General features: G+C 40.1%; 2 protein-coding genes across 2 annotated transcripts; both read left to right on the top strand.

Annotated features, from left to right (window-relative positions):
- The first annotated feature begins 3,403 nt into the window (after positions 1 to 3,403).
- Positions 3,404 to 8,726, top strand: GSTP1 (glutathione S-transferase pi 1). Its single transcript, XM_053451199.1, has 7 exons — positions 3,404 to 3,505; positions 4,673 to 4,708; positions 5,502 to 5,608; positions 6,298 to 6,385; positions 6,543 to 6,646; positions 7,951 to 8,058; positions 8,473 to 8,726. Coding segments are annotated over exons 1-7 (633 nt in total). The 5' UTR covers positions 3,404 to 3,504; the 3' UTR covers positions 8,662 to 8,726.
- Positions 8,727 to 14,596: 5,870 nt separating this feature from the next.
- Positions 14,597 to 22,738, top strand: LOC128469378 (glutathione S-transferase P 1-like). Its single transcript, XM_053451198.1, has 7 exons — positions 14,597 to 14,692; positions 15,753 to 15,788; positions 16,994 to 17,106; positions 20,389 to 20,476; positions 21,294 to 21,397; positions 22,260 to 22,367; positions 22,471 to 22,738. Coding segments are annotated over exons 1-7 (636 nt in total). The 5' UTR covers positions 14,597 to 14,691; the 3' UTR covers positions 22,657 to 22,738.
- Positions 22,739 to 23,241: the final 503 nt, after the last annotated feature.

The following is a 23,241-nucleotide window of genomic DNA, read 5'->3' as shown; positions in this document are numbered from 1 at the left end:
CCCACCAGAAGGGCAGCACTTTCCCGCCTTAATCCCTTAATCGAGTGGGAGGACGTCATCAAAAACACAACTATTTTAGCGGATGTTCACCTTAGGGCAAAGTGGCGGAGCTTTTGGTGAAGTCCTCTCACGCAACTGGAGGATCGGACCTAACCATAATGGCGGCACCCTAAGATGAACTTTCTCCAAAATCATCACGCTTTCAGTGACATCCTACCATCTAATTGGAGGATCGTCACCGGAAGCGTCACCATTTTGTTGGAAGGATTAGGCAAGAGGAAGTCACCGGAAGAAAAATGATACAAGATGAAGAACAAGAAGATGCAGACGTTGTCGACAGATGTTGAAGTGGATCGACAGAGAAGGTAGAGAGTGTGAGAGAGTAAGCACTAACGCCCCCGACGTCAGCTAGGTCACCCACTGACATCAGCGGGACCGCACACTGATGTCAGAGGAACTCAGTGAGCAGTCCTGGCTGCGTCCCTGCAAGGGAAGGCTCCGAGTAGCCGAAGCCCAGAAGTTCACTGGGCACTTTATTGGGTACACTGTTCAATTACAAAATCCGTATTTGCTCGATTATAAGACGAGGTTTTTTCCAGAGCAAATGCTCTGAAAAATACCCCTCGTCTTATAATCGAGGTCGTCTTCTAATCAGACCTCAAAATGCCCGCTGGGGCCATGCTGCTTACCGGGCTTTGGTCGCGAGCAGCAGGAGAACAGGAAGCTAGTAGAGTGTCACATAACTCTGCCTCCCCCCTCCTTCCTCTGGGGGCGGGGCCAGAGAAGTTGCTCGCACAGCCGGGACCCTGCAGAAGTCTTCGAGTGAGAGATCTGCAGTTTAGGTAAGGGGGTGGGAGAGGGTTTTTGTGATTAATCCAGCATGTACTGGCTGCCTTGGCTTGATAGGAGTGTGATTGCTGTTAGCAGTTATATATATATATATATATACATATACCTCCAGAAATGCCTTTTAACCCCCTATATGCCACTCTGCCCCATAATATGCCTTTTAACCCCCTGTATGCCACTCTGGCATATAGGGGATTAAAAGGCATATCATGGGGCAGAGTGGCATATAGGAGGGTATAAGACATTTCTGGAGGCAGAGTGGCATATAGAGGGTTAAAAGGCACATCATGGGGCAGAGTGGCAAATAGGGGGTATAAGGCATTTCTGGGGGCAGAGTGGCAACCCTGGGGGCAGATGTGCATAACTGGGGGGGCAGGTTGGCAAATAAAAGGAAATAAAAAAATATATATTTTTCTCAATCATAGCTTTTATTAAATATGAAAATTATTTTACATGAATTAACATTTACTGGTAAAACTTTTTTTCCTATAGGGTAGTCTTATATTCAGGCTTTTTGTTCCTAAATTAATATTTAGATTTTGGGGGGTCGTCTTATAATCAGGGTCGTCTTATAATCGAGCAAATACGGTAATTTAAAAAAGGTTTATTTTTAAGTGCTACCATTAGTGCTGTATCTTCCCAAAGATCCAGGCATGGAATTAGTTAAAAAGCTAACATTTCAAATACCCATGGGTTGTCTAGCCTAAAAAATATATATTGCTTGATGTGGTAAATGGAATTGGCCGGATTCAAAGATGTCCCATTAGGACATGGGCACAGACTGACCAGATGTCAAAAAGAAAAAAGGTGCACCTCCCAAAAGTGCCCTTTTAGCTCCTAACCAACCCGACAAACCTGACATGGGTGGTATCACTGTACATATATTGGGGTGTGGTTTCACAGATTCAGGCACATACTTTGAGGTTGCAAGTTTCCTCCTTCTTGTCCTACTGAGGGAGGGGGCGGTACAAAAAATAAAAAACAGCATGTCCTTGAGGGGTTAACATATTTTATACTAGATAAAGCATTGGTATCGCTTATACCTTGGACAGGATAACAATTCTTACATATCCACAATCTCTTTCTAAACAACATTTGGTGGTATAAATTGTTTTACCCAAGGATACAAAGCAACCCTAAATGAGAGTTCGAAAATGTTTCACCTTGACTGCCTTTTCAGCTGTAGCTTTAGAAAAACTAATATATAATTGCCCATGACTCAATACAGGTTGGGACAAATCCCAACCATTAGCAGGCATGAACCCTCCATTAGCAGACGTGAGCAGTGTCAATTAACCCCCTCCATTGCCAGACATGAGCCGTCAGGCAATTAACCTCTCAATTACAGAGACATGAGCAGTCCCCAGGAGCCTTTGATCGCTCTTATAGGAGCAATTCTACAGCATCAACAAGTACACCAGCGTATGGCGTTCCCAGCTGCCACAGGCAGCTTCTGAAAAAGGGGCTCTGTGTTTCTTGGGTCCTCACACAAGTTTTAAGGGGTTAAAATAAAATATGGGACCTCTAGCATGTCTCAAATGAGACATGGACCCAGCAAACTGATCTGTCAAAATTCCATGTTTGTAAATCGTAATGTGCATGTTCCAATTTTTACCTGCAGTGCCTAAAAGACATGCCCTACCCATGCATACGGGGTATTCCTGTGCTCAGGGTGTGTTTCTGAATACAAATCACAAGTTGTTTCATGTCATGTACCCAGGGAAAGAAATGTACTGAAATACTGTGTTTGGATAGAATGGGTTTGTTAGGAAAAAAAATTATTTTGCTGCAACATTTAGGAGACAAATTAGAACTGACTAGCACTAAAATGGTTAAATCAAGTGTTAAAATGCCCCTAGTAAAATACTTTGGGATGTGAACCTTCCAAAAACATATACTTTTGTTTAGCAGTTTTTCTTTTTCTGGCCTGTATTGGGGCGCAACTCCCAGCATATCACATTTTGAAAAAACATTTTTAGAAACAGCGATGGGCATCATTCACACCCTAAAGGGGTTAACATACATTCTTAAAGTAAAAAAAAAATACGTATCTTTAGGAGAAGCTGCAGTAACTAAATCAACTCTCCCCACCTCATGTATCAGTTTGTCTTAGTCTGTCAGCTCTAGTTTCGTCATACCCCTTGAATATATGTATTGTAAGAAGTGGTGCGTAAATTGTTGAGCCACATAAACAAAAAACTAATATACTGCTCTGCTTGAGTCGGGGAGTAAGAGCAAGGAGTAAGGGAAAGTGGGAACAGGCAAGCTGGGCCCGCTTATGCAGCTACTCGTCTTGCCTATGTGGTTCATAGCTGCCAACTAAATCTATGTTGCACCTTGTATGCTTTTATTCTTCCCCATACATGTACAGTACATGTTGTATCGCAGATTTAAATCATAACTTTACCTCAGTTTACGCTTGTTATATATTGTTATATAAGCGATTGCGTAACTGCCGCTTACAATGTCACCCCGCAATTACGCTTTCTCTCCCCGCCCGCGGCCTCACTGTCTTTTATTTCCTCAGGGTGGGGGCGTGGTTTGTTGGAGCTAACCGTGTCACGCCACCTTGTCTACAAATTGGAGGTTCGTAGCCAGCTGTAAGGAGGTTTATTGTTTGAGCTGCTTCTGAACCGCAATTCATCACCGACAAAAAGTAAGGCTTGGTATCTATCTTTAGTACATGTTAGGTGTTATCGATAATAGTAATAGGCAAAGTCAGTCGTATTTGTTGCTTATGCCCTGGGCAGTGCTTTAAAAGTGGCCCAAGGGGCTCTACATGGGTAGCCAAGTGGTCTTGTTAAAAAATAGATCGCTTTTAATGATACTACGCGCTCCTTGGTGCGGCCCTGGGGGTCTTTCTGTGTCAATCAGCCGTAGCGTTCGTGTGTTCAAACTCCACGTAACCAAACCGTTCGTTGGTTCTGCAAACGACTAGGTGATGACAGAGAACAGGAAAGGCAAATTCACTTGCAGACCTAGTGAATGCTTCGCATATGTGGGATTATCTTGAAAATCAAAACTGGGGAAATGCATTGGATGCATTTGTAACTTTACCTTTTGTTGCACTAGTGCTTATTTAGATATATTTGTAAAACACTGGAATATTATGTAAGCCATTGATTGCACTAATTTGTATTCGTGTAAGACTGTGGATTGCTAGTATACTTGGCGGGTATGCTGCCCTGTGCTGGCAAACCAAGCAAATCTCCAGTGGCTGATGTTTCCTGCGCTTGCATTTATTGTACTCCAGCTGCAGGGTACATGAATGCATGGCCGCCGGCTGGATGTATGCTGCCGTGCCCTGCTAGAAACTAAGGTCAGCTGCCACAGGCTGGTCTCAAGGTGCCAGAACTGTTTTTCTTCTACACTTCAGTCCTGGGCATGAGACCCATCAATAGTACCGGTCTTCAGCCAGCTCATGAATGCCCCTGCTTGCAAAAGTGTACAGGGCATCACTTAAACATTGGGCCAGTCCAGGGGATGATGGGCCGGTTCAGGGGATGATGGGCCGGTTCAGGGGATGATGGGCCGGTTCAGGGGATGATGGGCCGGTTCAGGGGATGATGGGCCGGTTCAGGGGATGATGGGCCGGTTCAGGGGATGATGGGCCGGTTCAGGGGATGATGGGACAGTCCGGATGTTTGGTTTGGTAAAGAAATGTTAACAGCACATTGGAAAATATTAATCTGATAAATGCAGTCTGCTGTATTTTTACCAGGAAAAATATTTTCCAATACTTCTAAAACCATTTCTTGTGGAGGGCTACTTTACTGAGCAAAAGGTCTTGCCCCTTATTTTTCTTTTTATTGTGCTTTTGCAGTGCCTGAATACACCATTATATACTTCAATGTCAGAGGTGAGTGTAAAATCAATTTTGGGACATCCATTAAATGTTTGGAAGTATTTTTTCCCAGCTCGAGTTTATCTTTAGATCAATTCCAACTCATTATCAAGCCCTAATTTACCCTTAAACAGTCATCCTAAAAATATGTTAGTAGTTCTCAGTTTAGAGTCTTTTCATGTGAGTGATTTTTTTTTCTTGCTGCTGCCCCTTTGCTTACAGCTCCATTTTTCCCTGTAGTTAAAATCTTACTGACCACTTAAACTATAAGATTGTCCTCTCCATTCAGTGGCCTAGATAGTCTTGTTTCCTATTGAGAAAAGGAAGAAACACATCTAGGTTCTGCTCCCGCTGTATGCTTTCTGCCTTGTTCTTTGTGTTTAAATGCCCATACTTGCCTAACCTGCATAGGACAACTTACTTTAGCTTTATTAAAAAAAAAAAAAAGATGACTTGGAAAGACGGATCTCAATGTGTATATTTTGGGGTAGAAGGAATGTGATGCATAAATAGGGGTTTAACAAAGTACAGAAGGTTATATTATGTTAACCCCTTTCAGTCCCTTATAAACGTACCAGTACTGTACTAAGAAGCCCTTTAGGACGTACGTAAGGAATGCAGATCGGATAAAAAAAAAAAAAAAAAAGACAAATCCCTCCCCCGTTAAGTTATTTTCTGAATTTTGCTGGAACTGTAAAATGTTTTACTTGCTCTTGCAACATTTGGTCTTTGCTCAATGATTAATCTAGAATAATTGTATATCGTATCCTTCAAACTCCCAACATGGTTATTTCTGGTGGTTTTCCAGGGCGTTGTGAAGCAATGAGGATGCTTCTGGCTGATCAGGGCGTGGAGTGGAAGGAAGATGTTATAAGTGTGGAAGCTTGGGGGCAAGGCAATCAAAAGGCTAAAGCGGTAAGGCCGTGGTATAAAATATTCCTGAATTAAAAGTGTTAATCTTATAGCCGTATAGTTCCGGTACCATGCAGAGTATCTCTACTGGTCATTGTGATAAGGTCCTGTTAACCAGTTGGATGTCTGGATAGGTTTTTTATTTATTTTTTGTTTGAGATGCCACCTAGGTACACACTATTGGCAAGAGTGTAGTGAAACGTGAGGCAGCAGTAGGTGTGTGGAGAGGAGTTAATGGGTGTAACAGAAGCTACATTGTCTGGAAGGTCCTTGGATGTTGCCTGCTTCTTCTTGATATGCTACAGAAGAGTATCCGTCTTTGTTTTCTGAGTAAAATGCAGCTCTAGAGATTTCCTAGTAAATCTCATTCTATCAATATGTAGTGACTACAGATGGGTAGCCATATCATCTCATCTGTACTGCAGTAGAAGTAATAAGTGTGTGATGTAATATGTTAGCTGTGCCTAGTTCCCCACTAGAGAACTGAGGTATGGGGTTTTGTTTATGAAAGTGAGGAGAAGTTTAATGGTGGCGAACAAGGAACATCAACCATGGTTCTGACTGCCACTCTGACTCTGAAAGCAAATTCATGATGGCATGGTTGATAAAGGAGTTTTATGACCAATCAAATACTTTTTATTTATTTTGCCCAAAATTGCTCTTTGCCTAGCCTATTACTTGTTGTTTTGCAGGTATTTGGACAGCTTCCTGGGTTTAAAGATGGTGATATTGTTTTGTACCAGTCTAATGCCATTCTGCGCCATCTTGCCAGGAAACATGGTAAGCCACCTTTTTAGTTTGCCCTTCTCATTTCTGTTTCTTGAATTGTGTGCCCACCCAGTATGGTTGTCATTTTTCTCACTCAAAGCTATTACTGTAACCAGAAACTTCAGCTTTCTTGAGCTCCACTTAACTACAATTGAATGTTTTACTGCAGGTCTGTATGGGAAGCAGCCAAATGACGCGTCTCTGATAGACATGATGAATGACGGAGTAGAAGATCTTAGGCTGAAGTACATCCGTCTTATCTATCAGAACTATGTGAGTGACGCTCTGAGGGCAGACAGGGCTTTTATTAATTTTAGATGTACAGAAAAAGTTTGCATCCCCTTAGAAAATTGGTAATATCTGTACCATAAAAAAAAAACAAAACAGTAAACTGGCAAAACACATTTATTACTAATGGGATTTATATTCAACTGTAGGTCATAATAGAAAGGCATGATCATAAACCAAAACATGGCAACAAAGAAATAAATAAATAGCCCCTGTTCAAAAGTCTGCATACTCTTAGTTCTTAATACTGTGTATTGTCCCCTTTAGCACCGATTTACAGCGTGCAGTCTTTTGTAATAATTCTCTGAGGCTCCAAATTCTTGCAAGTGTTTATAGGCTGCCCATTTATCAGAATGCCTCCAGGTCATGCAAAGCATGCTCAGTGCATCCACGTGAGAGCTAACAAACGTATTGACTATTTATACACACTAATTGCAATTTAACCCCTTAATGACCTATGACAGGTCATGCAAAAAATTGTGAGTTAACGATGGATTACGTGCCTGGCACGTCATGATGTTAAACAAATTATCACTTTTCTTCGCTTAAATGGTTTTGCTGTAATGCCTCGATTGTCGGCATCAGAGACCCTTCCCGGGGCTTCAACGTCCGCCTTACACTGTATGGCCGTTTTAAAAGTTTAGGAGGGGATTAACGATCGCTTCCTAAACTTCAGTTGTGTAGCTGAAATGCCTTGATAGTGAGGCATTCAGCAACACCGAACACCCACCCCAGGACGTGCCGTGAACGCTCCAGAGAGCGGTCACAACCACCACTGCGAGAGATTTTGCCACTTGCAAGATGGCAGCATGTCCTTTAAAAGAAATGCAAGTATTGCATTCAACCATGCAGGTCAATGGAGCCCAGCTTTCTAATTGCAATGTGATTAGTAAAATATTATAAAATTAATTTAACAAAAAAAAAAAAGTTTTCATGATGGCACAGAATGGCATGACGGTTTTACGGGTTTAAAAGAGATCGGGGATAACAAATACCCAAACTCCTTGTAACCCCAACTTTAGAAACTTCTGCTGTAGGAAGTGCTTGATTGACCCTGTATTGAATATACCAGATGCATGTATTCAATCATCTCGCCCACTGAGTTACATAATATGCAGGGCCAGCTGGGCCCTTTTTGCAGGAGAAATATGCCAGTGTTAGCTGTTCAATAATGACGTAATCTGATGGAGCTGGAATTTAAGCTTGTGTAAAGTTCACCTTAAATGTATAAACTTTATGTTCTAGTTCTGCTATTTTCTTTCCATTGAACACTTTCTTCTCTTCTACAGGAGGAAGGGAAGGGAACCTACATTAAGAATCTCCCTGATGAGTTAAAGCACTTTGAGCGTTTTCTCTCAGAGAATAATGGAGGAAAAGGCTTTCTTGTAGGAGAAGAGGTGAGGTTTGAGGCAGTGGACCTATGTTCTAAAGCTACCTAGAATATCTGTGGTTTGGGAATATGAAATATGTGAGTTTAGTAACTTTCAAAGGTTATGGTGATGTTGATATTGGCGATTGCTTATTTTTACAGTGCATTGACGTGTTCAGTTCAGCAACAAAGGCACACAATATAGTTATTTTTTCAAGATGTTAGAGCTGAGACGATCCCCAGGGTAAACAAGTTATCCAGCTAATGGGCATAGCATTACAAAGCATTGTTGAGCCAGGCCATAACCAGTACAGTATATGGGATTTGGTGAGAGTCTCCAGACTGGTTCTTCTAGGAAACAAGTGATGTTAGCAGGTAAAGTGTTATAATTTTCTTGTTAAATGGAATCCATGAATGTGACCTTGCATTGTCTGTCTTCAAGATTTCCTTTGCTGATTATAACCTTGTGGATCTTCTGCTCAATCACCTTGTACTGGCTCCAGAGTGTCTCGCAGACTTCCCTCTTCTCTCAGCATATGTCGAGCGCGTCACTTCTCGACCCAAGATCCAGGCCTTCCTCTCCAGTGATGCCCACAAAAAAAGACCAATTAATGGCAATGGAAAGCAGTAACTCGACGAACAGCTGTTTGTGGTTTCTGTGTGTCAATTACAGTAATAAACCATTTGCAAGTCAAACTGTAGATCTGTGTGTGTCCTGAACATCATGATGCCTTTTAAATGTAGTTAGGCTGATACACAACACGTTATCAAGGGTGTGCACTGCAAAAAAATAAACTTCTATTAACTGCAGGTTATATTTGAAATATATTTCAAAGCGACTACCAGACTTGATCCTGTCATGGTAGACCCTTCTTGTGCAATCGCTTTTGACGGTGATGGATTAAGCTTTTATTGGTGTACCATGTTTCCACAGGTGGGCAGGGAGCCTCGAGGCCTGGCTTATCATGGAATTAGGTTGCCAATCTAATAAATGGGCTTAACTTTATTTTTATATAGCGCCAAGGGATATGACAAGACTAGAATTGACAGTCCAGGGCTTGAGTATTTGCCTTTTCATATCCAGCAGCTACTGTTGTGAAAATTGCCAAAAAAGTTAATGCTGGTTCTGAAAGGTGTCAGAACATGCACTGCATTGCAGGTTTTTGCGTATGAGGCTACTTAGCCACAGACCAGTCAGGGCGCCCATGCTGACCCCTGTTCACTGCTGAAAGTGCCTACAATGGACGCGTGAGCAATAGAACTCTTCCACAGAGCAATGGAAGAAGATGGCCTGGTCTAATGAATCACACAAATGGCCTGGTGGGGTGTGTATTGTTTACATGGAGAACACATAGCACCAAGTGTGGGGACCTGACACAACATTCCCCTGCTGCCTGATCGCTCCTTCAATGCCGTGATTGCAACATTTTAGGGGTGAATTCCCGTTTTGTACGGGGCTCTGCTGCTGGTGGTCTGCATGGAAGCCCAGGCAGACCAGCAACAGCAAAAACGAGCCCCCACAAGCCCTTTGATCAAAGAGACTACCTGCAATCGCTGGTCTATAGAGCAGCAATTCCATCCCAGCTGCCAGAGGCAGCTTCGGGACACGGGGAGAGGGTTCTTCGGTCTCCACATGAGTGTGGAGACCAGCCCCAACCCTCCCCTGCTGCCTGATTGCTCCATGAGAGTGACAGTGCAGCGTTAACTCCTTCAATGCTGCATTGCAGGGGTTAACATTTGTCCCCCACAAGCTTATGGGGACTCAATGTCAGTCAATGCTGTGCTCCAATGGAGCATCAGCATTGAAAGAGTTAAAAAAAATAATAATAATAAAAAAAATAACCTATCCCGACCACCAAAACAGAATACAATAGAATTTTTAAGTTTACCCGTCCTTGATTATTACTAAGTTGCGAAGTATCTTATTTATATAAACACTCAAATATAGTCTTCCCTTCAAAACAAACCTAGCTATAGATTTATGAAAAACTTTGCTGACATGCTAAACACTGAACCAAAAGAAAATGTATCTATCTGAACATGTGCTATTTCTGGCTGAAGCAACTGGTAACTCTTGTTCTTTTACTTGCTAAAGCAGTTTCACTATGCATTGCTATTAACTCATTATATGCTTTATAAAATTGAACATTGACTTAATTTCTTACAAATGCATGGGGGATTCTGCAGAATCTCCCAGATACATTTGCCCCTTTGCCAACCCCCAGCTATTTTCCGTGAAAAAAATTGTTTTGCTGAATAAATCCACATGATATACTTACCGTTAGCCAGCTCTAGTGTTGTCCCGATTTAACAAAGCTATTTAAAGGTAAGGATCTTCAAACCGCAGAGGAGGGTGGGAATCTGCAGCTTCCCCCTATGATAAGTTAATTTTTTCACTATTTTATTCCTAACCTTCAAACAAGTACAAAGTACCTTAATATGCATTGTTTGTTTAGGGTACTGTAGTTCCATTTCGAAATATAGAGTGCAATCATTAGTGTATCCGGTTGTTTGGTAATTTGTTTTTTTTCTGTTATATATGGATAAACCTTTCCCTTCAAAACTGCCCACCACTGAGCTAAAATGTGTACAAGAGCAGTGTAAGCAGGCTTGTGGAAGTCATAAATTCATATGGGTTGTTATACCCCTTGCTAAAAAGGCAGTTGCACCAGGACCATTTGGTGTATGATTCCTACCTAGTTTAGTTACCAACCACTCACATTTCACTTACACAATTTACCTGTCCTAGATGCAGGTACATTCAAGACTGAGCTAACCTCACTGTTTCCACAAAGGTATATGTATGTTCTCTGGCCAGACTGAGCATGCAAATGTTTTAATCCAACTAAGCATGGGTGGTGACAGTCGTTCCAAGGACAGTTCAGTTATTTTCTGTTTTTTTTCCACGTGAAAACCGGCAAGGCAAGCAACAAGCTCCGTTTCTCTGAAAAATAGGCCCAGGTCCATTGGCTTGCAGAGCATTTGCTATGTGTTCCCTGTGGCCTAGTATACGTTCTATAGGTGGCCCTAGTTAGTAGGCATCCTTTTAAATTCCTTTAGTTTCAGTGTTGTCAATATTGCTTCTGCCACTTAAATGGTTAATAATGTGCAGTAGACAAGCTTTCATGTAATCTAATAGATCAAATGTCAATGGTTACAGCTGAAGTGCACCTTACAGTGTGTTCTTTGTATTTGTATATAAGTACATGTTTGTGCTTTTGCTGATCTCATGGTGAGTTAGCTAGATTTCAAAAGACCAGATATCAATGAGATGAATTATACAAAGAAAAGAAAAGCATCCAATGTTATGATGAAACAATTATGCCTGTTTTTGCAGAATTATCACATTTTTGTACTTATGTCCTGTTCCTTAAGTAGAGGACTATGCTCTTTTGTCTGACTAAATAATGTTGGTATTTTGTTTAGGTTGTGTGTATTACGCAATTTGTGTAGCAACTGTCACGGTAACCCCCTGAGGACACATGGATGTAGGTTTGAGTTTGGGATGAGGGGCCATGACGGTATCATGGAATGACTCCAGTTCCCTCTTCTGTCTAAGTCACTCTGTGCTCATTAGGTGTACAGGGCGACTGGGAAACCCTGTCTGATCTGCCCTAACCAGACTTCTATGGGGGCTCCACATGGTCAGAAACGCTCCACGCGCCTTATCGGGACCTGTGCAGCAGTTGGAAACCTTGGTGATGCCCACCGTCATTTGGAACTGATTCTCTACATACGTCCGTTGTCCTACTACGTCGCTCTTTTGGGGTTATGCTGTGCTCGTGGTGGGCCACACTCAGGTGGTTACAGAGAGGGAGCTCATTTGGGAAAACTGGTTTTAGTACCCATCTTTAGAACCGGGGTTTACCCAGCCGGAGCTGTGAAACCGTGCAGACTATTCCCGTGGTTGCTCAGGGTCCCGACAATGGATCAAGTCGCTTTTTGGAACATAACATCCTTTGATCCTGAGCTCTCCATTGTTACTCCAGGATTGATGCCACTCTTCTGGGATTATCCCGAAATCGTGACTCGTGTCAGGTGGGCATTGCTGGCCATAGAACTGGATGGCGGCTGTCTGGTGGCGATGGGATTACACTCCTGATCTAATTATGCTTTTTTTGTGTAAATAGCCGTAGCGTTCCAAATAAACGTAGTTTGTGTTTTCCATCTCAACATTAGCTCTGTCTGATGAAGAGGTTGAGTGGTTGCCATAGTTAATGGGTGTTGTTAAGTACTACATTTGTTAAAGCAATATAGCCACACCCACTTGCAGGTGACAAAAATAATTGCACCCAGGCATCGTGACCTTAGCCTCGTCTACCTTGGTAGGGCAGGGTTTGGGAAACCTGTATTCTGTTAGTCCCATCTCCTGCCAGGTGGTCTGAAGTCCAGGCAGTATCCTAGGTAGGACTTCTTACTTCCATTAGGAGCCTTTCCAACTGTCTCCTGGGCTAGGGTGTCAGGTATCAAGTTTTACTGCAGCTCCAGTGGCCTGCTGTGCGCCTCTGGTTGCCAATGAAGTCACATGTTCGGGTGTTTTTGGCTAATTGTCTTGGACCTTGATACCCACATATATGTCATGCTGACAAATTACAGGTTTTTTTTTTGGGGTGGGGTAACCTTCAGCCTCGGTAGGCTGCCAGCTCCACAAACATGTTGCTTACTGACGGATTAGCAGCATTTCACTTCCTTCATCAAAGCCTTTGTAGTTACATGTAAACTGCAGGCTTCTGTCTATAGCTGAAGTCTCACTTGCACATTTTAACACACTAGATTTAGGATTGGCATCCCAACTGCAGTATAGAAAGCTTTTCTCCACTATCATGTTTACTTATCAGCACCTGTAACGGAGAATACAAATAAATGACACCATTAAAGTTAACAATAAATACACATAAGACATGCTAGTACAGTAGAGGAAGAGAGCCCTGTTCTTGCAAGCTTACAGTCTGGGGGGTAAGGGGACAGAAACCTCTAGCCACACTCTAATTTAGTTTGGTATAAAAACATTGCTGAAAATTTAAATGACTGTTTTTTAAATGTAATGACTGTTTAAAGCATTAGCCGATGTCTTGTCATGCTTACAAGGTTGTTCTCTATGCAGTAGGTCACAGGTGAAAATGCTGCGAAGTGCAGCAGAGCAATAACCCAAGGCAAAGGCATTCACAGGGAAACAATCAAACCAGTGTTGAGTCTACTAAAATGTTTAGACACGCAATGGCCAAACTATATGACAGAAAAGTTGTAGCTTCACTATTTGAATAAGGAACCTTAGAATGGAGTGAGTGGACGATATTACTATTGTAAAACAATTAAAAGAGGACAAACCTATGAGTTAATTGAGATGAGAGCCATACAAAAATCTTTAAGTTCCACTTGGCTTCGGCTACCACTATTTGACCCCAAAAACATAGACTAGCGTATTATTTTTTTTTTCTTCAGCTCATTCTTGTTTCTGGGTGGCTTTCACATACCTCCTAAGTGTACATCTGTAGTAAAGACTTTTTTGGACCCCCTCTGCCCCTCTGCTCTGGCATCCCTTTTTCCTGGAAGCTCGGAAGATTTGGTGGTCATGAGTTTATTATAGTGTCACACTGGTCTAAAACGTATATAAATGATATATTTTTCTATTTTATTTATTAAAGAATGTTTGTAAAATACATTATTCTTTCCAGAAATGCCTTCTAAACAGCCATAACATATTTGCTAAAAAAAGTAATAATAAAGTCTTGCCTGCTACCTATTCCCCTAAATACACTCCCTAAAACAAAAAAAAATCCCGCTTTGGTCATAAGAAATGTTATGCTCTCTCTTTTGGAAGGACAAAGTAAGTGTGAAAAGTATAAACTTTCAGGATCTTCTGTCCCTTGGTATTCACTCAAAATTAGTTGTTTAAAAGTGCTGTTTGACAAAGATAAAACATTATTTATGATTGATTTGATTTTTCTGCAGCGTATATGGCAACAACCTATCAGCGGTTGTATTATAAATGAGGCATTATTTTGTATTAACTATTCCATGGACGTGCTAGGGCATTCAGCCATAATGCGAATTATGTTTCTCATGTTGCATTTAGTTACAAAGATGTGAAATTCAGCACAGTCAATGGGACAACCCCTGTAAATGTGGGACAACATTAACCATGCCAAGCACTCTCAAACGACCTACATATAAGGCTAAATTAAGGATATTTGGTTAAAACCAATCTGTTGCTGCATGCAGGGCTGGTGCAAGGATTTTTGCCACCCAAGGCAAAACATAATTTTGCTTCCCCTGGCTCCACCCCCACAAGCCCCTCCCATTTTCCCACACCCACTTAAACCCCCATTCCTCCCATCAAGTGACCGGCGGTTCGCGGCTGCTAGCCCCCCCTAGGCGGGCACCTACTTTGCCTATAGGTGGCAACACACTAAATAGAGTGCTTGATGTGTCTCATGTGGAGTAAAGAAGATTAACATATTATTAATATAGTGTTTCTTTTCTGTTCTCTATCACCTGCATTTCTGGTTGTTATGCATTTATGACTTTATGGTGCTATCATTGTGACTCAGCAGAAGTCAACCTATATATATACACATTACCTGACCCTTAGAGACCAGCAAGGATCTCCACTGAGGCAACAGTTCCGTCTTAGAAGAAGCTACTTAGACACCGCATAAAAAGTGAGAGCAGCTGCCTGCCACAATGCATTCTAGGTTGCCAGGGGGCACATGGTGTGGTTTCTGTATAGCTAATTATTGCTGTCTTTTCTGTGTTTAAAAAAAAATCTAATCTGTTGCAATATCTATTATACCTTAAATTTTGCAATGCATAGCAGTTGTAGGATGTTGACATTGCATGTAATGTTTGTTCTGTTTGCTCTGATGTGTTAACTGTGTTACCGGTGACTTTCTGATTGTTCCCCTTTGTGATATATAGGTATTTGCCATATTTTTCCATGTTTGGTTCATAAGATAGCACAAAGAGTTTTACGTAAAAAATGTATTCTTGTTATAAGCTTAGAAAGTGAGTGCGACGCTTACAGACAGATTCACAAATCACACATAAACAATAATTATACACAGGTAGTCACATAAGAACATGACCAGTCAGCGTTTTGCATCATGTTTATTTGTATTGATTATTTTGTGTACTTTTATGCCCATCTCAAGCTTTTTTGAATTCCATTTCTTCTTGTCTATCCTCCTTCCCCTGGAAGACTATTCCAACTACCTACTACCATTTTGTCTTTAAATCACATTTATAGATTTACTATAGATTTATTAATACTGCTGAAGGTAAGTGTGACACATTACATAGTGTATATATATATATATATACACACACACACACACACATACATACTAGTTTGTGTAGTTTTCCATTATGGTTGCTTTTGTGCTTTGCGCTGCCAGTCAGTCTGCCTTCTATTTGATCCTAAAATGTACAACATTCTGTAGAAAAAAACAGCAGAGGGGATTGTGGGTGCACGTGTATCCCATCTGACAGTTTTAAACTATATTCAGATACATTTAAATTTGAAATTTCCTCTTCTTATATGTTTCCTAGCCTATTGGCCAGCACAGTCTATATTACTCCATACAAAGTGACACCTTGTCATTTTTCAGTGACAGGTGTTTGTTAAAACTATTTAATGAGTTCAATTCCTGAGTTTTTATGCATTTCTTTATGGTTGTTCTCTAAATAGGCTGTTGATTAAGATAGTGTTTTCTTTTCCTTTAGTGCCAGGATATGTTTTGACCTACTTCCCAATCAGAGGTAAGTGTAAACTGTATACACGTAAGCTTACGCTACAAACCGACCTAATGTTTCATAATTTGGTTTATGTTCTTTAAAATTACCAAGAATTACAGACTCCTATACTTTGATGGCAGATAAGAACCCACAGGTGAGCCTAGGGTTAATGGTCCCTGGGTGCAGTATTTTTCACCTGAACCCCCACCCCGTAATCACTCTAACACCAAAAAGTTACACATACATATCACAAACAATCTTCCTTCACCCAGGAGCCACAAACGCTAGGCCCACTCCTGACACTCTTAACAGCACACGCTGACACCCACACACAAGCTAAAGCTAAATACTAACACACACACTCATGCTAGCACATAAACTAACATACACACAGTCTAAACACCGTTTAGTAATGCACACACAGGGCCGGCCCAAGACAAAATGCCGCCTGGGGCGAAGTTTAAAATGCCGCCCCCCCCATTATCTACCCTTCCTCTCCCCCTCCCCACTGTACTTAATTTCAGCAGTCCTGCGGCGAGTCTCCCTGCTCGGTCTCGGTGCCGGTTTGTAATGCTGAGCGCCGGAAATGACATCATCTTCCAGCGCTCAGCATTACAAGCCGGCACCGAGACTGAGCTAGAGGGCTCGCAGAGGAGAGAGGGGCGCCGAGCGGGTACTGACAACATATGCTCACACACTTTCACACTGTGCACTAATACACATGCATACACCACTTTAACATGCACACATATGTATTTAAACACACAAACACTCTTTCCTCCCGTCTTCATTGCAGCTTATACACCCTAAAGAGCACAGTCTTCAGTGGCCACTACACTGGTGGGTTAACTATAACGCGTTATGTGATCATGCTGAGCTCTTCAGTTATCAAGGCTCCTGGACACTGTGCACCTGCCTTAGTGCATCCCATAAAACCATAAGACCCCACTAGTCAGCCCATTATCCTGCGATAAAGAACTCAAACCTTATTATTTCCTTGATCTTGTCTTGTATTCAGGATAAACATATGCCTACCCCATGAATGTTCAAATTTCCTCATTGTGATACTAATAATAATAATGTCACTATTTATTGATCCAGTCTGAATTTTACAAGTGTTTGTATTTTATATTTCCATACATGATACCCATTTCTCAAATATTTCCCTCTCACTCCTGAATCATCCAGTGCTATCACAAATATTTAGCTTGTATTTCTATTCTATTCAGGAAGGGCCGAGCCTATACGATTACTGCTAGCAGATCAAGGGGCCAAGTGGACAGAAGATGAAGTGCAGCTGTCTGACTGGTTTTCAGGAAAGAATGATCTTAAAAAGAATGCGGTGAGAATGTTTTCTGACACCTATTCTGTGGAAGTTTTCGTAGACAGTATTTCCCTGACAGGGCCATCAACATATGTAAACACCCAAATTACACACACTTACTCATACTCACTATACACACTACCTCTCACCCCACTTACAGATCCATACACACACACACACACACAAGTACACATCCATGCTCACATATATACATTTGTGTTACGATAAATGGAAAGAAAAAGCATCTGGTGCATTTTTTCTGTAAAAAAATCCAATTCCACCACATAAACTTTAAGTTTGAGTAGCCGATACTGTCTCTCGTCAACCTTTTATTGGCCCAACATAGAAAAAAGATGTAAAGTTACATAAGCTTTTGGGACCTCAGAGGTCAGAGCACGATACAGAAGGATGAGGCGAAGGGGTATTCCAAGTATATGCTAAAATAGAACAGCAGGTAAATAAGAGACATAAACAGGGTACAGATGAGCAAAATGGTTCAAGCCAATGCCTAGGGTTACTGCTTTATAATTTGGGGGTGCTTAGGGCTATTAAGCCAGGAATAAAGTAGTTTTTTTTTTCACTTTAAATGCAAAGTATTCACAATTTTACAAGGTCTGTTAAACCCACCTCAATTATGATGCGAGATAAAACAGTGAAGCCACGGCATTGGCTACAAATAACTACATTGACTACATTGTTAAATGCTTACATGTGACATGACCCAAATAATAAAAACAGTCTTTTACTAAGATGTAAGATACAACTAGAATCTTCCCACTGTCTGTGAGGTTAGTGTATGGGGATTGAGGAGGATGTGGCTTAGCTTTGTAAAGATTGTACACTTCCTCAAATGTTTTGTAATATAGTACTAGATAGTAAAGTCCACCGTACCATGGACAAAGTGGATGGCATAATAATTGTTTTACTTAATCCCTTAAGGGCGGAGGATGTAGAGGATACGTCACCAAAATACTGGTCCAAGGACATATCCCCTATGTCATGGGGTTTTGACACCGGCAGTGTTAAATCAATGCTGGTGAACTGAGATCAGGCTGTCAACCTAGTCTCCCCTCTGATAGCTAGGGCCAAAATTTGACTGATGAATCACTCAACTAAAAACTAAAAAATGTATATATATATATATATATATATATATATATATATATACATATATATATATATACATTTTTTAAAGAAAACATCTCGTCATATGTAGTCCTATATAAAATTTTAAAAATACCATGCCCTACAGCACTCCCCATTTACCTACAAAAATCATTAAAAAATAGAAATGTACAAATGTACTCTGCTGACTACTGTTTTAGGGGAAACAATTTTTTTCTGCAGTCACATTTTCTGGGCAAGAAAATAGTGGTATTTCAACACTTCCCATGCACTAATACATACTTTTGTCATAGTAATTTTTAGTGTAATTTAGTTACTACTGCAAAATAACAAAGGCTGATAGTAGAATTAGTGCATGGAAAGAGTTAAAATACCAGTATTTAAAAAACCTGGGGTGTCTAGTTTTCAAAAATATATTGTTTGATGAGGGTAAATTGAATTGGCCAGCTTCAAAGATGTCCCAAATAGCACATGGAGGTAGGATGACAAGATGTGGATAAACATGGTTCTGAAATAGCAAAACACTACTTGTACGTATTGCCCTATAACTTGCTAAAAAGAAAACATAAAAACATTAGGTATTTCTAAACTCAGGACAAATAGTAGAATTTGCTTAGTGGATTTTTGTAGATGACTAAAAACATTTTCAAATAAAAGTAATATAAAAAAAGTAAAATATACATAAAAGTAATTTATGTAAAGATATGATCTTAATATTATGATATGATCTTTATCTAAGTTACAATAATAAACAAATACATTCTGTTTTAACTAATAGCACACAAATGATTGTATTCTTCTTGTCCATATTGAATATATCGTTCAAACATTCACGGTGCGGGTTTGAAAAAGTATGTGAACCCCTAGGCTAATCACTTCAACAAAAGCTAATTGTAGTCAGGAATTAGTAACCTTGGGGTTGAATCAATGAAACTGGAGGACTAGAGGTGTGTTTTAGAAGCATACATATTCACCAGTCCACAGTTATGCAAACTGTTTAAAAAATTAGAAGATTTGGTAATATGGCTATTTTTCAAAGAAGTGGGCGCCCAGCCAAGGTCAGGATGCTCAATGAGGTAAATAAAGATCTCTAAAGTAAAGGCTTGAAGGAATTATTGGAACTAGTTATCATATCTGTTCATGAGTCCACCATATGAAAAACATTGAACACGTATGGAGACCATGGATGAAACTAAGGTTGTTTGGGAAGAACATGCAGTACTACATATGGCTGAAAAAGGGAACCGCATACCCAAATAAAAACATCATCTCAATGGAGAGGTATGTTGAAAGGAGCATCATGATTTAGGACTGCTTTGCTGCCCCAGGGCCCGGACAGCATGCCATCGAGGGGATAATAAATTCCCAGGTTTATCAAGTTATCATACAGGATAATGTCACAGTGGCTGTGGGCCAGCCAAAGCGCAATAGAAGTTGCGTAATGCAGCAGGACAATGACCCTAAGCAGAGTAAATCTATTACAGAATAGTTTCAAAAAAGAGAATCCGTCTTTTGGAGTGCCCCAGTCAGAGTCCAGACCTTAACTTATTAGAAATACTTCGGAATGACTTCAAGTGAGGCGTTCACATCAGACATGCTAGGAATATGGGTGAGATAGACCAGGTCTGATCTGCAGCTACTAGATGCACTTGTTTGAGGTCATTGTTGCCAGTGAAGGACCAATCAGTTATTACATCCAAGGGTTCGCTTACTTTTTCGACCTGCACTATGATTGTGTGTTCATTAAGGACATTAAAGAATATCATTGTTTGTGTGTTATTAGCTTAAGCACATTGTTTTTGTCTATACTTGTTACTTCCATGTAGCTAAGATCACATTTTATGAACACAAAAAACAGGTATTTAGTTACAAAGGGTTGACTTACATTTTCTTAACACTGTATATACACACACTTATATGTGTCTAAGGGCTCATGTGCCTGTATATAGCTGTAACGTTCCTCTGTATAAGGGCCCATGTGCTGGTATATAGAATTATAGAAGCAGATGCCTTTATGAAGCGCAGAGGTAATCATCCTGTATAGGTCAGTGCAGTTATGTGGCAGAAGTGGGCATCATTCTGGTACAGAGCAGGGCATTACGGTGTTTTTGCTGCCTGCTTGATGGTCATCTATGGTGGTAGTGTTTAAGCATGTTCTTTTTTCTTTGCTTTCAGGTCTTTGGACAGCTGCCTCGGTTTCAAGATGAAGATTTTGTTTTATATCAGAGTAATGCCATTCTAAGATATCTGGGACGCAAACATGGTGAGATGGAGTTCTTGCATCACATGATTTTTCTGTACATCTACTATCACAAAGAGGACTGCTTCATTAGCATAGCGGTGTGTTTTTGAATGAGTAAACTGATAATATACCACCTTTCATATGTCAGAATAGTGGTTGATGATGTCAAAGTCTGTAAGCCAGAAAGCTAATCTCAGGTGTAGTAAATATTATATTAAACTATAATCCGAGAGCTAGATTTACTTCTCCAAAGAAACAAAATCAGTCATTCGAGGGTCATTAGTAGCTCACTATTGGTGTAGCACAATTACAGGTTGTGCAAATACCACATTTTCCTTACCCGGCGGATGCTGTAGCTACAAATTAATAGGCATCTCTTTCTCAGGGACAATTATTTTATCACAGCAAATAACTCTTATTTACTATGATACAACTATGAGTACATTGGCATGAGCGGTTGTTTTTAATAACAAAGGAATCCTAACACACCCACAGAATGTTTTCCGGAACTCCTATAAATGCAAGTTTAAAAATTGAAATCAAGATATACAGTAAATATTGAGGATGCAGTCAGATTATATGGCCATATATTGTTTAGCCAACCATTGCAAAAAAAAAAAAATACACACATTTTCTGTGTCTTATTTAGTCCTGACATGGCCACATATCACTTTTAAACCCAGTAAGTTCAAATCAGTGTCTGTCCATATCTAATAGACATTTTATACACTTTCTAATACTTGTTTGTACATGAACATCAAATGTGTAAATATTTGGAAGTCCCAGAGAAACATCAGAACATATTATGAAATATTTTATATTTATATATTAATCACAGGACTAGTGGGGAGCAATGAGAAGGAGAGTGCTCTGATCGACATGGTGAATGATGGCGTTGAAGATCTAAGGCTAAAATACAGTCGTCTGATCTTCTATGAATTTGTATGTGTAGACTAAGTATATGACTTCATGCCATTAAACATTCTCACTACTTTCATAAAACGACATACTTTATGTACACCGTGCACATAGAATAGTTTCTTCCAAGTGTCTTCATTGGCTAAATTAATAGCTATCAACAGGTCACAGTGTAACATAAAAAACCTTATTAAACCATAATGCCTAGTAGCATTGGTAACCACGCCTACTAAAGCAAAAGTGTCCATTTTTGGCCATTCAGAAAGTTTTTCTGTTATGAAACTATAATCAGAGGGGGTATTTGCAGTTTCCAGGAAAGCTAAAGCTAGCAGGGAGAACTTTAGAGCCGATATCTCAAACAATGAATAAACTAGGTATGACCCTGAGGTACATATATTATGTTACAAGTCACATAATTACATTTTAATGAGATCGAAAGTCATATCTCAAATAATGGAAATATGGATTACCATGAATTGCTAAAGGAATATTAAAGCCAGACGTCCATCCTTTAACAGTGAGCTAATCAATGACTGGCAACCTAGAATACTCTACAGTCCGTCTCCGCTGTTAAGTTACCTACACATTTAAGACAATTGTAGCAAATTTTATTGCAGAAACAGTTGGAGGTTGTGCTTATTGTCTGACAATGTTTTTCAGTAAATTCTATTGCCCCTTGGTGTCCCTCCTTCACTCTTAAAGATTCAAAAGCCAGTGACTATTTTGGTATTTCCCTGTAATATCTGCTGTATATTCTTTAATATAGAATATGCAGCAGAGTCATTTTTTTCATATCTACATTTTTATTAATACAAACAAAAAACAGTAAACATCAGAGACAATTGTATTTACAATTGGATCCACTCATTTAATATTTTCTTTCTAGGAAACAGGAAAAGATAAATATCTGAATGATCTGCCTAACCAGCTGGCTCCATTCGAGAGACTGCTTTCCCAGAATTCCAGTGGAGGAAAATTTGTGGTGGGAGATAAGGTAATATGACCCAAGCTACCTGCATGATCTCATTATTACTAATAAAAACTGTACATACAATATATATTGTAATAATAATATCAAATATCTAATTCACCCACAGATCTCGTTTACTGACTATAACTTCCTGGATATCTTGCAAGTTCATCTTGACCTTTCCCCAACATGTTTGTCCGCATTCCCCTTGCTCTCTGCCTACGTTGAACATTTGACTACTCGTCCCAAACTAAGCGAGTACTTGAAATCTGAGAAACGTAACAAACGTCCAATCACCCCTAAACATAAATGATCTGTAATCCTTCCTTACGCAATTAGCATTTGTTCCTATGTGTGTCTACCTTCCCAATAAAGAACACCTTTTTGTAAGATAATGTTTCCTTTGTTGAATTTTTAGATTGTTGCGGAGAACGGAATCCATAGAGCTAAAAGTTTTAGTCTACAAAAGCATCCAGTCTTTTATATATACCAGCTGTAAATATGTTTAATTTTAAGCGTGATTTTCTAGTTCTGAGAGAAGTAGCTACAGAGTATTTTTCACTTTCTCTGTAGGGCCAACCTAGCTATAAATATAAACAATATAATTATACATCTAATAGCACAAAGCCAACTCTTTGTTGCATCAATTTATCAAGACTGTTTTAGTCTTTGTATTCCCTTAACATTGCATTAACCTTAATAGGATGTTGTTAAAACATAATGCTGAAACTTAAGAAAAGCAACCATGCAGTTCAAGTTCTTCCACACCAGACTTATCCAACCACGTCTTTATGGACCTTGCTTTTGGCACTGGGACACAGTCATGCTGGAATGGAAAAGGGCCTTCCCCAAACTGTTCCCACAAAGTTGGAAGCATAGCATAGTTCAAAATGTCTTG

This window comes from Spea bombifrons, chromosome 11 (genome assembly GCF_027358695.1).
Source record: "Spea bombifrons isolate aSpeBom1 chromosome 11, aSpeBom1.2.pri, whole genome shotgun sequence".
In the NCBI taxonomy this organism is placed as follows: Eukaryota; Metazoa; Chordata; class Amphibia; order Anura; family Pelobatidae; genus Spea; species Spea bombifrons.
This window is presented reverse-complemented; position numbering and strand designations above follow the sequence as displayed.

Excerpts from the sequence above, each read along its gene's own strand:
- GSTP1 (XM_053451199.1), top strand. Across the intron at positions 4,709-5,501 it reads TATATACTTCAATGTCAGAG|GGCGTTGTGAAGCAATGAGG; the intron begins GTGAGTGTAAAA and ends GTGGTTTTCCAG. Across the intron at positions 5,609-6,297 it reads GCAATCAAAAGGCTAAAGCG|GTATTTGGACAGCTTCCTGG; the intron begins GTAAGGCCGTGG and ends GTTGTTTTGCAG.
- LOC128469378 (XM_053451198.1), top strand. Across the intron at positions 20,477-21,293 it reads ATATCTGGGACGCAAACATG|GACTAGTGGGGAGCAATGAG; the intron begins GTGAGATGGAGT and ends TATTAATCACAG. Across the intron at positions 22,368-22,470 it reads AATTTGTGGTGGGAGATAAG|ATCTCGTTTACTGACTATAA; the intron begins GTAATATGACCC and ends ATTCACCCACAG.